The sequence below is a fragment of the Micropterus salmoides genome, unplaced genomic scaffold, assembly GCF_014851395.1.
Source record: "Micropterus salmoides isolate LMB-PRFRI ecotype aquatic unplaced genomic scaffold, ASM1485139v1 Ms_hic_scaffold_10, whole genome shotgun sequence".
Lineage (NCBI taxonomy): Eukaryota > Metazoa > Chordata > Actinopteri > Centrarchiformes > Centrarchidae > Micropterus > Micropterus salmoides.
This window is the reverse complement of record NW_024040041.1, coordinates 34,499,990-34,518,426: the sequence shown is the minus strand read 5'-3', so window position 1 is coordinate 34,518,426 and position 18,437 is coordinate 34,499,990. Positions and strand designations below refer to the sequence as shown.

The window sequence follows — 18,437 nt, the reverse complement described above, 5'->3', positions numbered from 1 at the left end:
CACTTTAGTTGTCAGCGGTTCAGACATTAACGGCACAGCAAATTTACACTGTTATACAAGCTGCACGCTCACTACTTTACACCGTTATACAAGCTGTACGCTCACTACTTTATACTGTTATACAAGCTGCACGCTCACTACTTTATACTGTTATACAAGCTGCACGCTCACTACTTTACACTGTTATACAAGCTGTACGCTCACTACTTTACACTGTTATACAAGCTGTACGCTCACTACTTTACACTGTTATACAAGCTGCACGCTCACTACTTTACACGCTCACTACTTTACACCGTTATACAAGCTGTACGCTCACTACTTTACACCGTTATACAAGCTGTACACTCACTACTTTACACCGTTATACAAGCTGCACGCTCACTACTTTACACGCTCACTACTTTACACTGTTATACAAGCTGTACGCTCACTACTTTACACCGTTATACAAGCTGCACGCTCACTACTTTACACGCTCACTACTTTACACTGTTATACAAGCTGTACGCTCACTACTTTACACTGTTATACAAGCTGCACGCTCACTACTTTACACGCTCACTACTTTACACTGTTATACAAGCTGTACGCTCACTACTTTACACTGTTATACAAGCTGTACACTCACTACTTTACACCGTTATACAAGCTGCACGCTCACTACTTTACACGCTCACTACTTTACACTGTTATACAAGCTGTACACTCACTACTTTACACTGTTATACAAGCTGCACGCTCACTACTTTACACGCTCACTACTTTACACTGTTATACAAGCTGTACGCTCACTACTTTACACTGTTATACAAGCTGTACGCTCACTACTTTACACGCTCACTACTTTACACTGTTATACAAGCTGTACGCTCACTACTTTACACTGTTATACAAGCTGCACGCTCACTACTTTACACTGTTATACAAGCTGCACGCTCACTACTTTACACGCTCACTACTTTACACTGTTATACAAGCTGTACGCTCACTACTTTACACTGTTATACAAGCTGCACACTCACTACTTTACACTGTTATACAAGCTGCACGCTCACTACTTTACACTGTTATACAAGCTGCACGCTCACTACTTTACACTGTTATACAAGCTGTACGCTCACTACTTTACACTGTTATACAAGCTGCACGCTCACTACTTTACACTGTTATACAAGCTGTACGCTCACTACTTTACACTGTTATACAAGCTGTACGCTCACTACTTTACACTGTTATACAAGCTGTACGCTCACTACTTTACACTGTTATACAAGCTGCACGCTCACTATTTACACTGTAGTGTCATTTCTTCAGTGTTGTCACATGAAAATATAATCAGATATTTACAAACAAGTGAGGGGTGTTCTCACTTTTGTGAGATACTGTATGTTACTGTGTGTTAAATATTCCATGTCTGAAATCTGTTTTATGGGATACAGCTGACAAAATCTGCAATTTCAAATTTAAAGCCTTTCTGATGGCCATAATCCTTCTTTTTCTCTGGAAGGCTTTTAATGTTAAACAGACATAAATTGCTGATAAATAAACAACAATAAATTAATAAATAACAACAGAGCGGTGAGTATGACCTGTTGTACTGAGAATTTCTCAAAACTAGAATCAGCTGGAGAAAAGTAAAGATAAAGTGAGAGTGATTAACAAGACACAAAGCAATAAAGATCCCGTCAGGCATCAAGAGTACACTGAACAATCCTTTTCTTTATTCATTTTTTGTTATCATTTCAATATGTCTGTCAGGGTTTGTTTTTTTAAAGTTTTTATTTTAAATTAAAATTTTGACACACTTATAAAAGACAGCATCTGCATAGAGTTGTCATCTTAAAGATCCATGAAGAGAGAGAGAAGAGGGGGAGGGAGGAGAGAGAGAGCAAGAGAGAGAGAGAGAAGGGGGGAGATAGTGGGGGTGGTGGAGGAGGGGGGGAGGGGCAAAAGGGTAAAGTAGGGTGGAGGGGAATACTGGCACGTCACATGAACTAAACAGAACAGCCAACAGCAGTACGAGAGAGGGGGAGGAGGGGGGAGACAGGGTTGGAGGTGAGGGTGGGGGGTCGGGAGGGGGTTTTAGAGGGGGCGGGCTGAGAGGGGAGGGGAGGGGGGGACAGATCGCTTTTACATTACGCTACGCACACATACACACACACAAAAAAAACGGGACACAAGTTGCATTTCCGGTCAAAGTTGCGTGTGAATTGCGATGGCTCTGTCCTCTTTTTGTTTAGTAGTTTTTTAAATTTTAGGAAATATTTTCAGTCTCTCGCCTGCCATTTCCCCCGATATATAGCTTCTTTCTTTATTTGTCCATGTGCACTAAAAAACATAGGGGTTTGTCCTTCTTCTAGAGTCTTACTGACGCTCCAGAAGGTCCCGTGTTTATGGCATCTAAAATGGGTGATTTCGTCAAAGGAGTTCCTGCAGGAGGTCTGAGTGTACCGGCCGGGCCCGAACGCCTCTGCATGATAAAGAAAGCCCTTGTTTCTCTGTATATTGCACGCTTTGTTACGGTAGGCCTGTGTGAGGCTAGAGACGGGGCCCGAAATTAGGTGGCGACTCTGAGACGGCCGTGTTCCTCAAACCGCGTCGAAGGCGTAAAGCTGCACTCGGACTACATTCAGACAGACCTGAGCTACTATTGTGAGTCTGACCAGGTAAAACCCACAAAGATTGTTTCCCTTTCAGAGATCCACAAGTAGCTTAAATCTGTTTGTCGCAAAGACTTCGAGATTCAAATGTCTGTATGACCTTCGAGTGGTCTCTTGTGCCTCGACACCTTTGAGAAACTGATGCTAAGACCTCCAGGAACCGGATGAGGAACCAGAGATGTAACATAGAAGGAAGACTGTGGTGGCGTTTTGAGGTACGTCAGGACGGCTGAGTGGATGCAGAAACACATTACGTGATTTTTAAAACTGGCTTGGGCCTCATTTTCCAAAAGCATTTTAAGGCTTGTGATCTCACCCCATAGACTGACAACGGGACCGAGATCATGTTAAAAACTGCTTTTGGGGAACCGTCCTCAGATCTGTCCGTTGTTGCACCGACAGGGTCAGATTGTGGTTTGGTTGCTGTTAACACGAAGACCAAGGAGAAGATCAGTTAGAAATCCCATCTTGTGTGTCTTACGTTCATTATAGCCAAAGGCTCTGCAGTAGCTGATGGATGTGCGGTTTTACTGATTTACTACTCAACTGACCCAATAAATTGTAATGGTGGGATTGTTTTGTCCGACAGCCTTGACAGGTATAAGCAGCGTGGCTCTGCGGCACTTCTTTGCCACCGATATTCAAATTTGGCGCCATCTTGGAGCTGCTTATGCCAATCAAACTGTTAGCAGTCTAGCAGGCGGATGTTAGCGCAGTTAGAGTATGTGGGCACTTGCATCTCATGATCTGGCTACTAACTTGTGGAGCACGTCAGGGTTTTTCAGGACTGAGTGTAGGCTACACTCTGGGGGAACAGGCAGGTGAAGAGACCAGGTTTTAGGTATGTAGTTTGGCTAGCTAGCTGTGGTTGAGAGACAACGTCCGACAGAGAGAGAGAGAGTTCGGAAACCCGCTAACAGTGCTTCCGAAGTGATCATGGGGCGTGGCTTGGAAAGCCCTGGAGGCGGGGTTAATTTTCCTAATATGGAGGGAAGCACTTTCATCAGAGGAGCCAGTGGGTGGAGCCTCTGGAACTGGGGTGATGGGCGGAGGTGTGGTTGTGGCTGCGTTTACACCCACAAAGGCAAAGATTTGTCGATTTTAATACCTGCCGACACACGAGATCTTTACATTTCCTTCTAAATGGATTTGTCAGAAGTGTTTCAGACAGAAATGAAGAGACCAAAAAACAAAAAGGCACGGCAGTGAAAAACACTGTCATACATTTTTCTTCCACACGTGTGAAAGTGTGATTTGGGCAGGCTGGTGTAAACACAGCGTCTGAACTGAGCATGACGGACGAGGACGCTCGAAGCTACGTTTCTCTTCCTCTCTGTTCATTGTCTCTCACCCACGGAGAAAGAACAAAAGGACTGTGGAGACAGGAGGGGCGGAGGTGAGGACGGGCGACGTTTGAGGGGGAAGCGAAAGAGGCAAAAAAGGACAGAGATCGAACTACTTGTCAACTTTGACGGGAATAGATATCTCAGTAGATTTATACATAGACATGCAAGTCATTTTTTCTCTCTTTGAAGTTATTTACAATAATTACATAACACAAAGAATCCAGTTTCAGTTTGACAAAATTGCGAGCATTCAATATTCAATATAACTACTATTACTTATGATAACATAACTCCTTTTGTACTTCTTTAAATCATTGCTATTATAGAATCGTCATAACCTCCCTTTTTTATGTTTGTTTGATCACTTTGTGTGAAGCCGTTCGTTCTTCTTCTGGGTTTTTGCAAATGTTTTACTGCATTTTTATCTGTCATTTATGGTAATAATAATAATAACAATAATAATGATAATGTTATTTAAGTGTCTTTCCTACTTGCTATGGCAGAGACCGGGTGGGTGTGGTCTGTCTTGTTGGCCCCTCCCTCTGACTCCTCCCACCCCTCCCACTAGGGAAAAAAACACTGATACAAACTGAAATACTGTCTCGTACGATGAAGAGAGCAGAAAGACATATGGGTGGAGCTTCACATAAAAAAAAACAAAAAAAACAGTTCATATCAAATTGCAGCTGCTATTGCCGACAAGAGCAGCATGAAGCCACAATTAAACAAACATTTTCATTTTAGCATCATCCAGAGCAGGGCACTGAACAGGGTTTTGGTTTTTGAAAATTCTTTCAGGAAGACAAAAATCATCGTAGAGAAGAGTTTAATCGTCCGACAGCGGAGGAACAAAAAAGCACGATTAACTTTGAACCTGGTGTCTGCAGACGCTGTGCTGCTGGTTGACACTGACAAAGTAATTTTCAGAAATAATAGAGCGTATTGTGCCCACATACACACACACACACATTAGTTTTGTGTGTTAAAATAACCTCAAATTACAGGAACTCAGGAAGTCATTTTTCAATACTTTTGTGAAACAATACGCCACACACAGGCTAATGGCTAACGGCTAACGGTAAGTCAATCTTTGGAGTCTTGGTGTCGCACCCAAACTCTGTCCGGATGATTTTTTCCTGCTTTCTGTACCCCACTCTGACAAAAACTGTACACAGCCAACAGAAGCAGTGATGGCTACACAGCCACATAATACAGTTATAGAAATGCAGTATGTTGGTGTAAGATTTATATATATATATTCTTCCCTATATATGTGAGTTCAGTTGACAAGGTTGCAGTCTGTTCTCACACATAGGAAAATGCTCGCTGTAGGTTTACGGGGACTTGCTAGCTCGCAAATGTTCCGCTAACCGCTAACGCAGCTGCCAGAACAGTTAATGTAATATTATAGCTAGGGCAAAATAAACGGAGTAGAGTGCAGTTAATGAGTTAAAGAAAGTAACTGACGCTGCAGTCGTGGTGATCCCGATGAGCACAATTACAACAAAGCAGTGTTAGCTAGCACTGTTTCATCTTAATTATTGTCATTTGCACAGCTAAACACAAACAATGTAGAGAGGGGTTGCAATAAAAGAGGCGTTGGTTGGTTGGCTTTAAGCCTTTAAGCTTTTAAACAAAATCCTTTGTGGCCGTCCGGCTAGCAAAACCTTAAAACCCGCAGGGAAGCATCCATCCTGTAGTGTGAACACAGAGACTGATAAACAAGAGGTACAGAAAATGACACCAAAATAACAAGAATAACAGCAATTAATAAATAGAATAAGAAAGCACCACCGTTGTCTCCGTATATGCCTCAAGTGGAGGAGAAGCGTACATATGCAAATTTTATCACGGATGATTATGCGTCATATTTTTCCACTTATCAGATCACAAGCTAACATCTACAGGTGAAAAGGAAAGTGGGGTGTGGAGGCAGACATCGTTGTGGTGACGTGAGATTACTGTTGGAAAGCTTTGTGGGTTTGATTGGCGGACAGACCAACATGCAGTGAGGGCTGGTGGTGGGCAGGGGTGGGGCTGGGCTTTTGTTTTTAAAGTTAGGGTAGCATTTAATGTTTTTTATTATATATTTTTTCACCATTTGTGACAAACATCTCAGTGTAAACTTTACTCGCATTGTGCTCTTTGATATTAGCGGCGAACATTTTGAGAACACATGAGGGGGAGGGCAAAAAATGCTTTGGTTTAAATTTTAATAAATATAACAATAACAGTGATCATGGCGTCCGGAAATGTGTCTGATCTCGTCCCATTGGTCACAATTTTCAAAAAACAAAGTTCAAAATTCATCGAACGGCTGCGATCCACGGACCTGCGATTGGATGCTTTGCACATCACAACAAAACTTGTGCTGCTCCAAAACACACACACATTCACGCATTTATGCACCAATCTTGTGTCACTGAAGAGGACGGGAGGCATGCTGCACACACACAAGACCGGGCGGAGGGACAACTGGAGGTTAGCCCAACAATAATTAACGTTTGCGGGGACAGTTCCTCCACAAAAACACAACACAAATGCATCCGTGGAAGCAAACAAACACAGGGAACAGCTGATAACGGTGGTGTGTAACCTAGCGGGAGGGTTTGAGGGGGGGGGGGGGGGCAGAATGGCTGAAGTCGACGGCAGCGTATTTGAAAATTTAGCCTCCTCGTTAAAAATCCAGTTCCAACAATGTTACAAAACAAAGCACTTGTTGACATGTAGTGCCAACTTTTTAAAGATAAAAAAATCGAGAATGCAGATTAAGGAACGAGTAAAGTAGTTAGCTAACGTGCTAACGTGCTAACCAAAGACAGGTCCGATGAACGGTAAAGTGCACGACATGGAGGGCAGGTTGGGGGTGGGGGACAAAAAACACCATCATGCAAACTCCACAACGCTTTTGCATGCCGTTTTTATTATTATTGTTATCATTATTACACACAACAGGATGGGCGGGGTCTGCTAGGAAGGGAAGGGGCAGACTCCCGATCCTCAACGCCGTCTTTTTGTACAACCAAACGAATACTACACAAACGGGGGGAGAGAAGACAAAAGGACAGGGGGCCGAATACTCGGACAAACTTCCTAACCTTCGCCGACTTGTTTAATTAACGTCTTTGTGGTTTTGGGACGTTTGTCCATGTTTTCTTTCCCAAGAGGATGGCGGCAGGACCTGATGGATGGCTGCCATACAGGAACAGGAACTTTACAGAAAACACACACACACACACACACATACACACAGCAAAGAAACATCAGTGTCAACAAGCTGGCTGGTGCTACGACGGCATCCCGGCGTCTTAAATCCACCGCGATCACCACCGCCTTAACCCTTGCAAGACTACCGCGTCGACCGTGACGTTACCATCGACCACCGAGAACATGTAATCGATTGAAATATTATGTGGCTCACTTTATGATGTAACTGGCAGATGATAAATGAAGGGCTGTGATTGGTAGGGGTGTGTAATGTACTGACAGCCAACGGGCAATTCAGTTTAGCTTCTGTTAATTCCCTCATTACATGTCTGTGTATTGTAATCTCAAAAAATAAAGCAGAGCTCTAAAAACACAGTTATAAAAACAGGGGCAAACATTATTTGATATTTAGTGTTTGTATTACAGTCTAAAAACCACTAAAGCACTTATAAAGTCAGAACGTAGCCATGAACAACACAACAGCAGAAAAAGTGCTAAATTATTCTACATCTACTGACAAACATCTATTGGATTTGGCTGCTTGGAGGGACTGGGGGTCATTTTTTAAAGCTTTGGTGAACACAGAAGTGAAGTTTTGGTTTTGGGAATTCAAAGAATAAAATAAAAACTCCCACCTTTACTCTTCTCCAAACCTGAAGCTAAAAATCCTCTCTATACAGCGTTACGGACATAGACAGCTAACAGCGCTAACTACTGCAACGACTCCCAAGAAAACACACACATATTCAACAAAGCAAGGACTACTTCCTCACGTCTACACATCGCCCCGGCAGCCAGAAGTATTGTTAGAATAAGCAGCTAACATGAAGCCGTGGCGTCAACTGTTCGCTAACAATACTTGTCAAGCAACGCGTCACGTTAGCTTCCTGTCAGAGCAACAGAGATGCAGAGTGAACGGCATGTTTTCTAACACAGTTGTTCTTCTTTTGAATTGATAATTCAGTCCATCCAAGCCCTTAAGTGTTTCAGCTGTCAGCCATTAAACGAATGAAAGGAAAACCCCGGATGCCCAAAACAAATCTGTCCACTTTGCAGCTCTGCAGCCTCTAAATCTGGGGGCAGAATCTAACCACAGCAAGCTAGCTAAAACCTTTTCTGTCAAATGAAACTATATATATAACTATAACAAACTGTCTTTATTGCTTTGACACCAAGTGAAGTGTAGTGTTAGTATTTGTGTTGATTGTTACCCTGAACGTGACTGTGATGCATGTATTGCCCAGCGTAGGCCTCAACAGAAGCAGACTACCTCCGTATCACAGAGCCTGTACATGGACAGACCTTCCTCCTTAACCCGCCCCAAGTCCAAAAACAGAGACACGACACTGTGGAGTCATTTTCAACACACCCGTGTGTCCAGTTTGGGGGCAACACACACATTGGTGTTATTGTCAAGACAAACCACATTAACGTTAACAAAACTAAACATTCTTGTACAACATATATGCATGATGTCCCATTCTGGAGCAGTGTTGAGGTTTACTCAGATTACTGTTTCACTCAGTCAGGACTAGCTTATCTCAAGTTAGCGTGTTAATTTCGGTCATAGCTTCATTTGTGTAAAAAACAGTAGTAGTGAAAGTCCAGTATTTTAGTGCAGACGTACCGCCAACTGCTAATTCTAACACAATCTGATGATCAGTAAACACATTTCAAAACAACAATTGACATGATCTACTTTATGTATATTGCTACATGTTTGTTAAAGGGGAAGAAATAATTGTACTAACCAGCTATTAGCTTACTAGTTCCTTCCAAGACTTTCAACCACCATTGGGGGATGATGAAGACTGAGAACTCTGGAAAAAAGCTAATAAGTGAAATTTGTTTTGAGATTATTTTTGCCAAACTGTAATTTCCAAAGTCAAGAATGAACTTTCACACTTCCCATCTTATTCCTTAAGTTTCATTCTTTAACCCCAACACTGGTCTGGACACACGGAAAGCGTCTTTAGCATTAGTAAAAGAGCATAAAGATAAAGATCAGTCTGCAAAAATAACTTTTACATGATCTACACGTATCACGAGCTAATTCTATAGCATGCTAAGCGACCCAGTCTAACACAAGCACGGGCATGACGCGGGAAAGTTAAAAGTGTGTATGTTTAGGGGGGATTTTCAGTGTGTCAGTGTGAAGAGTTAAACGTGTAGAAGAGGCGTTCGTGCATGTGCTATGTCGTGAATGTATGTCAATGTGTGTGTGTCACATGTTCCACCTTCCACAGAGAAAATCCACCAATAGGAAAGAGCCTCTCCTGTTCAACCGCACCTGTGAAACTCAGGCTTTTTAATAAATGGTGTGAATTTAAACATCACAATCCGCAAAAACACACACACACACACTCAGGCAGGAGATGGAGGGATGCAGGGAGGAAACAGGCAAACTGCTAAATGATGTCAGGCCGATACGTCACGGGACAACGTCACGCACGCACTAAAACAGCAGCACCACGGAACAACAAAGCAGCAAACGTTCCCCATTAAAGAACAGAAAAGCAACAGCAGTACCACAACACTCAGGCGAAACAGGGCACGCCGGCATCTTCAGCGTTTTCTACGTTATCTGTCCGTTTCGTTTTTTTGTCTCGCTTGTTTGTTCGTTTTATTTTGTTATGCTTTACTTTTACTTTTTAATGTGTTCTCTTCATTTTTTAGAATCTTCCGGAAGATCAGTCGTGACGGCTTGGAGATGACACCCGGCCCCTAACTACGATATTTCTACAGCGATCTGTGCGATGAGCCTTCTGGTGCGGTAACGTGAACCCCCGATCCTCATTGGCTATCTTGGGTGGGGGAGGCGGGACAAGTCGTCTTCCTCTTATCTAAACTGCATAGATTGACTGTCCGTCTCCTCCCATCCGCCTTTAAACCCTCCTCCTTCCCCCCCTTCCTTCCCACCGTTCACCTGTCAGTCAAACGTCATGTTTTCTGCCGACGGCCAATCGAATTCAGCATGAAAACCAGAGGCCCTCCCTCCCCCTGCTCTTTGGTTGGATAGGTGTGACAAGATGGGGAGGTTGTTATCGTGGAAACCTGCCACGTTGCAATGACATCCCCCGCCCCCCCCCGCACACACTAACACACACACACACACACACACACACACACACAGTGTTTTCCCAACCAATCGGCTGGCTGTGAAACACGGTTTGTCGGGCAACGTGTCACGCTCTTTCCTTTGTCTTTTTTTAAAATGGCGTGTGGCAGGTCGGGCTTTGCCAGTCTTAGCTAATTACATAGGCTGACTGAGGTGAATGACAGGAGCGAGCAACCAATGAGAGGTGGTCTAAAGAGGCGGCTGAGCCAACAGCGAGGTCGGTCCCTCCCTCCCTCCCTCCCAGAATCACAGGGACAAAGCTGGTTCTGGCAAAAACCAGAGGGCGCTCGCCCTGCAGGACGGCGTTCTGGAACCTCACCTCTGTTCCGAGTTCTGGAGCTCCCGAACGTTCTGACAGAGCGGAAAACGTTTGTCCTCAAGTAGGACCGCATGTTCTGTGATGCTCTGGAACGTGCTCCGTCCCAGAACGTCTTACTGGGAAATAAACCTAAGAAACTTAACGGACGGATTAAAGGTTCGGTTCTGGAACGCTCGTCCTGCGGAGCTCCCACCCAGCAGCGGTCACCATCACTGTCCTCGGAGACTCCCGAAAAAACGAAAGAAAGTGTTAAAAAATAAGAAAAAAGGCAAAACAAACAAACAAACAAACAAGTAAATGTCATATTAGAGGTCATCATTTTTACAGGTAGCTAACCCACATGTTGCTTCATATGTTCAATACATTTACATGTACATCTGTAATAAATAGTAAGATTATTTGTACCCTCTTTTTGTGTATGTCATGTATTTAAGTCAGCTATAATGTGATGGCATTTTTATTGTTTTTTTTTTGTCTTTGTTTTTTGAACCCCACCCAACCCCACGGTGTTTCCTCTTATCTGTGATTGGACTGTTATCGCTTCCTAGCTGATTGGTTATCTGTCTTGCATTTGTGTTTCAAGTTTTTGTGTTGTTGTTGTTGTCGTTGTCTGTGTTTCTTTTCTCTGCTGGCGGTCGGACGGTCGGTCGGTGTCGGTTGTCACAGCGGCAGGTTGGTGGAGCATCGTCTTAGAAGCCCAGCGTGCCGCCGATGGTCGACGCCAGGACCACGCCCAGAATGACGCAGCAGATGATGATCATGATCTTCTTCTGCAGGGCGACAGGAGAGACACGGGTTGGTAAAGAATTTATTTAATTTCCTCACATTTACTAGAAAACTGTTTGACATTAGTTCAAAGCGTTCTAAAGTCATTCAGTTTGCATGATTGTTAGATCAGCAGCTGAATGAGTGGCGGGCTCCCATGCCTGGTGCACACTAGAGGATTTAGGGATACGTAGGATACCACAGTTTTACAACAGAATGAACCCATTTTTTATATTTTAATCTTAAGAACGCACACACTAGACAATTCAGTCCAGACCAGGACCACACACTTTGTAAATACCAAATATTTAAGATTTGAACCTCCGATCCAGTCGGCAACCTTAAGATAATGTCTGTAAACCCCTCACATTACAGGATCATTTGGGCTGATAATCTATTCAGACTAAGCAGGAACCTCCGGCTCTGAAAAGTGAAACCAGTGCTGAAGCACCTTAAACCTCCTCTCTAGCGGCCAGCAGGGGGCGACTTAAACCTGCGTCCTCTCTAGCGGCCAGCAGGGGGCGACTTAAACCTGCGTCCTCTCCAGCGGCCAGCAGGGGGCGACTTAAACCTGCGTCCTCTCTAGCGGCCAGCAGGGGGCGACTTAAACCTGCGTCCTCTCTAGCGGCCAGCAGGGGGCGACTTAAACCTGCGTCCCCTCTAGCGGCCAGCAGGGGGCGACTTAAACCTGCGTCCTCTTTAGCGGCCAGCAGGGGGCGACTTAAACCTGCGTCCTCTCTAGCGGCCAGCAGGGGGCGACTTAAACCTGCGTCCCCTCTAGCAGCCAGCAGGGGGCGACTTAACCCTGCGTCCTCTCTAGCAGCCAGCAGGGGGCGACTTAAACCTGCGTCCTCTCTAGCAACCAGCAGGGGGCGACTTAAACCTGCGTCCTCTCTAGCGGCCAGCAGGGGGCGACTTAAACCTGCGTCCTCTCCAGCAGCCAGCAGGGGGCGACTTAAACCTGCGTCCTCTCTAGCGGCCAGCAGGGGGCGACTTAAACCTGCGTCCTCTCTAGCGGCCAGCAGGGGGCGACTTAAACCTGCGTCCCCTCTAGCAGCCAGCAGGGGGCGACTTAAACCTGCGTCCTCTCTAGCAGCCAGCAGGGGGCGACTTAAACCTGCGTCCTCTCTAGCAACCAGCAGGGGCGACTTAAACCTGCGTCCTCTCTAGCAACCAGCAGGGGGCGACTTAAACTTGCGTCCTCTCTAGCAACCAGCAGGGGGCGACTTAAACCTGCGTCCTCTCCAGCAACCAGCAGGGGGCGACTTAAACCTGCGTCCTCTCTAGCAACCAGCAGGGGGCGACTTAAACCTGCGTCCTCTCTAGCAACCAGCAGGGGGCGACTTAAACTTGCGTCCTCTCCAGCAACCAGCAGGGGGCGACTTAAACCTGCGTCCTCTCCAGCAACCAGCAGGTGGCGACTCCACTGGCTGCAGAAAGAAGTGTGATTGTATAGAAGTCTGTGAGAAAATGTTTCTACTTCTCAGCTGATTTATTCCCTCAGTAAACACTTTCCTGATGAGTTTATGGTCTCAGTCGCTAGTTTCAAGTCTTCTTCAACACAGCATGATGTTCATTTAGTAAATTATGGTCCCGTTTAGAGGAACAGAGACCAGGAAGCAGGGGAGGCTTTAGGGCGGGGCTACAAGCTGATTGACATGGCGATCTGTCATTCAGGATTGAAGCGACTTGTATCCGCTGCTCTGTGTACATTTATCCAGCGCCACTGAAAAGGTTACTACTAGCAGATTATTTAGATTATTAGGAGTCGGCAGTTCATATTTCCGATATGTACGTTTTGCTTTAAGCCTGTTTGTCGCTAGCCAAAATTTGCAGGTAATATCACAGTTAACATGAATTACACCTTGCGAAACAAGCTAGCTAGCTCCACCCTTTCGTCCGCTGCCTGGTTCCAAAAAAACAAGGTGGCGAAAACCGAAATGTCAAATTCGCGGCTTCAGAACGCTAGCCCACAAACCGATGGGTGACGTCACGGTGACTATGCCCACTTCTTTTATACAGGCTATGGTTCTGGCCAGCCTCAGCTCAGGAACGCCCCCGTGATTGTCGGTAGGGTGAATCAGACCCTACATCGCCCCTCTAGTGTGCGGCCAGCATTACAGCAAAGTTTTCTGGGAGTCATCGTTGTCTTCTCTGCTATATGGACACAGTTTTTTTAAGAAACACGTTACCTTGCGGGCCTGGCTCTGGTATTTGACGGCCTTCTTGGTGTCGGATACGGCTCGCTCCACGTAGTCGACGGAGTGCTCCACGTTGTACTCAATTCTGTCAATCATCTCTCCCTTAAAACAAACACACATCACAAAGGTTAACATGCGAAGCCCAAACGGTCTTTGACGTGTAGCCACACTAATTTCCACGTCACGTACCTGGCTCTCGACCAGCATGGCCATGTCGACGAACATGTCGTGCAGTTCACGGATGCTGTTTTCCAGCTTGATGATCTCGGTGTGTCGGGTCTCGATCTCGTTCAGAGCCTGCTTGGTCATCTGAGAGTCCATTTTGATCTGCAGCACAGGTTGGGTTTTATTTTACTCTGACAGCTTGACATGAAAGGAGAAAACCACTGAAATAAATCCAAAAATGACCAACAAAAAAAGAAATATACAACCTCTTTTCTGGCTCTGTGTAAACACTCAGTTTTAGCTCCTGTCTCTGTGCAGCTAGCCGGCATGTCAGTTCCATGTACTGAACTCTTTTTATTCAACTATGCCAAGGTTTTCCATTCTACAGCACCTTGAAGGCAATGTCAGACTAATCAGTTAAAACAAATGGCTTCTTTACAGTAAAAAATAAAATGAATAAGATAATACTGTAAATTCTCAAATAATATAAAATAATAATAGCAGCAGCTGGGGTTGGCCAGCACATACTATTAAGAGCCTGTTGCACTGAGTTTCTTTTTAAACTAAATTATATTAAACTAACAGTTTTCATTATTCGCTATTTATATCTATTTATAGTTGCTGTTTTTTCGATCTCAGTACCCTCAGTGACATTCTTTCAGACTTCCTGCAGTTACAAATTAAAAGCCTACCAAGAAAGGGAGGGTTACACCCTTTGAACCTCTGGAATGCTTTTAATGTGAAAAATCCTTGCAGGAAGTTTTGAGTTTCTTTGATTGCAGCTTGATAGTAGAAAAAGTTGGAGGATTTGTGTCTTCAGTCCACCTTCTCCCAGCAGAACGCCTCCCTAAATGTTTTGGACATGAGGTCACATGACACTCAAGTCATCTACCTTGCTTGTGGCATCAGCAAACAGTGAGCACTCAGGCTACATCCCGACTACTATGCTTTTGGACATGTTGATCGTTTTTGTTTCAAACTGTATTAAAAGACTGAAAATGCACATCTAGCCGTAGTGTGGAAGTTCTAGGTTATGGTTAGGGCTTTAGGATCCTGGGAGCTTAGATACGCTCCCACGTGACCCACCCTGAGGTCATGTGATTTCAGCTTTGGCCAGTAGCAGTGGCACTGCACATATCTGAGCTTTTAATTTGAAGGAGCGAATGATAATGTGAGATGGCTCCATCAAAATAAGAGCTTTACGGTGCAGCGACTTGCTCACACGTCCTCCCATCATCCTCCCAGTTGACATATGACAAAGGCCGTGTTCACTTGATGTCTCAGCGCACCTCGTGGCCATTCTCCATCCCCAACAGGTAATTATAATCAATAAGGGATGCCGAATGGCTCAGGGTAAAGTGGCCCTTGCAGCAGGGCTCAGGTGCGTTGCTTACATCATCGGTGAAGATGGCCAGCTTGCCACTCTCCAACATGTCCTCCAGCTCCTCGTTGGTGGTGGTTCTCCCAGCTGCAGACAGAACACAGAGAAAGAACGTTAGAACACCTGAAGCATCAGTTCAGTCACACGGCATGTCATGTGACACACGGCACGTCATGTGACACACGGCACGTCATGTGACACGTTGCTGGTCATGTAGTTGCGTGTAGTATGTTGTGTAGTCTCTTGTATGTTGTGTGTAGTATGTTTAATGTTGTGTGTAGTATGTTGTGTGTTGCGTGTAGTATGTTGTATGTAGTATGTTGTATGTTCTGTGTAGTGTGTAGTATGTTGTGTAGTCTCTTGTATGTTGTGTGTAGTATGGAGTATGTTGTGTGTTGTGTGTAGTATGTTGTGTGTTGCGTGTAGTATGTTGTATGTTCTGTGTAGTGTGTAGTATGTTGTGTAGTCTCTTGTATGTTGTGTGTAGTATGTTTAATGTTGTGTGTAGTATGTTGTGTAGTCTCTTGTATGTTGTGTGTAGTATGGAGTATGTTGTGTGTTGTGTGTAGTATGTTGTGTGTTGCGTGTAGTATGTTGTATGTAGTATGTTGTATGTTCTGTGTAGTGTGTAGTATGTTGTGTAGTCTCTTGTATGTTGTGTGTTGTGTGTAGTATGTTGTGTTGTTGTCATGACCCTGTCTGTGTTTCCTGTTGGGGAGTCTGGGTTTTAGTTCCGTGTCTTTAGTTCATATCTTAGTACTTGCTCCTGGTTCTTGTGTACATTATTTTGGTTAGTCTCCTCTGTACTCTGTGTTCTAATTCTGTGTTCTCGTTTAGGTAGTGCCCCATGTCTGCCTGTCATGTGTTTTCTCTGTTTTCCCCTGCTCTCTCTCTCCCTGCCTCTGCCTCTTTAACCCTGATCCCTGTCACCTGTGTTGCTCCCGCCCTGCTCGTTAGTCCCTGTATATTTACCTGGTGTTTCTGCCTTGTCTTTGTCGGGTCATTGTATGTGGTTTATCCCAGTGTTGCTGTGTGTTTGTAGCGTTACCTGTTCTGTCTCGTCGTGCTTGGATTTTGGTTTCTGCATTGCACTTTGGACTACTTTGTTTTTGGACTTGCTATCAGCCACTCCACCTGTAAGTGTGCTCGCTTTTCGTTGCCTGAATAAATCATTGAACTGCATCAGTTGGTCTTGGTGTCCTGCGTTTGGGTCCTCCAACCTGCTCAACACTGCCTCATCACACCACTAAACTGTGACAGTTGTCTATGGTATGTAGTGTGCAGTAGGACTCACTGATCTCCAGCTGTCTCTGGATGCGGTCCTTGCAGCGGTCGCGGTACTTGGACTGCGTGGTGTTGTACTCAGTCATCACCTCCACAAACTTGCGTGACAGCGTCGAGTGCTGCAGCACAACAAGAAAGAGAGAAGAGGTAACTTCCTGTTTCTGGTATCAGAGATTCACACCAGGAGCTCACACACTGCGTCTGACTGACAGTCCGCTGCTTTTCACTTCAACATAGTTTGGAGAAACAAACACGTTACAGGTTTCTGCCATCAGCGCTGCGTTTGTGTTTTTCAGTTGTACCTGAAGGCACCTGGTTTAGATTTTTTGTGATGTGATTTAGTGTGAAACAAGACTTTACTCGGAGCAGCGATGGTGACTAACTGTTATCTGTGATGTTATACTAAAACCAATAGAAGAGATAAAATGGACAAGAGGGAGTACTCATTTAAAACTGAACCAATTAAATAAAAGAAATCATTAAATATCAATTGGGGTCAAAAGATGGAGAGGTTTATGATTATCAACTTTTTTTTTTTTTATTTAAACCTCCCACATGAAGTGCAGAATTAGAACATTTAGCATCTTTTATCATAAATTTAATGAATAAAAACTTGATCTGAAAGGTAACTAGTAACTCCAGCTGGCAGATAAATGTTAGTCAAATACAGTACTTGAGTAAATGTACTTTTCATCACTGTCCAAATGTCCACTTGGTCAAAGCTCAAGTAAGTTAACCAAAGTCCAGTCAAATCTGACAAATGTTTGTCATCAATGCAGATGCAATAATAGAAGGTAATAAGATCTATTGGTAAAATGTCTCATGTCCTTTTTATAGAAAGTGTTTGGAGGTGTCGGTGTGCTTGGTCCTCCACCAGGAGGCAGCAGGGAGCAGACTGGTGGGCGGCAGCAGCCAATGACAGAGCAGAATACTGCAGGGTAAAATATTTTCCTGGGCATTGTAGAAGTAAAGTACAGGTAGCTCATAAAGCTCTGCACATGCTCAGTAGGATGTTTCTCAGTGTGTGAGATGTGTTTGAGGCTCTCAGTTTCAGATGATGATCAGAGTGCGTGCAAAGGTTTAGATGCATGGAAGAAAACGGATCCCATGATAAATAAAGTTATTAAAAACCTTCTGAACAGAAATATTTAGCAGTGAAAACTAAATATATTCCCCCTCTGTCTTTGTTCAAGGTGTGGCCTTATTTGAACACCTGGACTGGTCTCACCTGTGTCTTGCGGATCCTGAGGTCCGCTGATGATCTGTTGAGACCCTCCTCCTGCTCGATGCTCTGCTCGATTGCTGCAGGAAGACACACACTTTACATTTCAGTCGATGCTCATATTGTGAAGGCTGCATTTACATATCATATGAAACCTCAATAATATTCCAATATCAATATACAGGGTTTAAAGAAACTGTGTTACTGGGTACTTTTGAAAGTAATACACACTAGAGAACAACACTCCTCCTCCTCCTGCTTGTGTCTCTGCCGGCTTGTAAATAATAAGACATCCATATTTAGTCATAGTTTGTTTTCAGGTTTGGTTCCTGAGAAAAGAACCACAGTGCTGGATTCACAGCTCAGTATTTAACCTGCAGCCTGGCCGCCTCCGCCTCCTCCTCACTCAGCTGGAGTTGTAATACTTCATTATTCCTCCAGGGAGATGCAGTTTAATAACCTGTGTGGATATTCTTGTCTGCAGGGCCGAGAGAGACGCTCGACGAGACGGTAACAACTACAAGAAACTGTCTATTTTGAACTCCGCTGTTTGAGGAAGTTAAGACTTGCATTAATTCATTGTGATGATTATTTGGGACTTTTCTCAGATGTGTGTGCAGATTGAGTTTGAGAGAAACTGTCTTCTTTTTAAAAAAAACAAACAAAACTTATGTAACACTAAAAATAATCAATGTTGACTTTTCGTTTCACACGGGAAACGAACACCGAGCTCCTGGTTTAAAGTCTAGTTTCTGAACCACCCCTC

At 44.3% G+C, this 18,437-nt stretch overlaps 1 protein-coding gene and 1 long non-coding RNA gene across 2 annotated transcripts in view; one reads left to right on the top strand and one right to left on the bottom strand.

Annotated features, from left to right (window-relative positions):
* Nucleotides 1-1,702: 1,702 nt before the first annotated feature.
* stx1b (syntaxin 1B) overlaps nt 1,703-18,437 on the bottom strand; it is a 79,759-nt gene continuing 63,024 nt past the window's right edge. The window contains exons 5-10 of the mRNA XM_038709163.1: nt 17,678-17,751; nt 16,460-16,568; nt 15,179-15,252; nt 13,809-13,946; nt 13,611-13,721; nt 1,703-11,423 (exon numbers count right to left, since the gene is read on the bottom strand). Coding sequence (XP_038565091.1) covers nt 11,343-11,423; nt 13,611-13,721; nt 13,809-13,946; nt 15,179-15,252; nt 16,460-16,568; nt 17,678-17,751 — 587 coding nt within the window. The 3' untranslated portion in view covers nt 1,703-11,342. The remainder of the gene's footprint in view (nt 11,424-13,610; nt 13,722-13,808; nt 13,947-15,178; nt 15,253-16,459; nt 16,569-17,677; nt 17,752-18,437) is intronic.
* LOC119895832 lies at nt 16,524-17,750 on the top strand. The gene is made up of 3 exons (XR_005443109.1): nt 16,524-16,596; nt 17,287-17,387; nt 17,643-17,750. It is a non-coding gene; the product is annotated as an uncharacterized LOC119895832 (long non-coding RNA).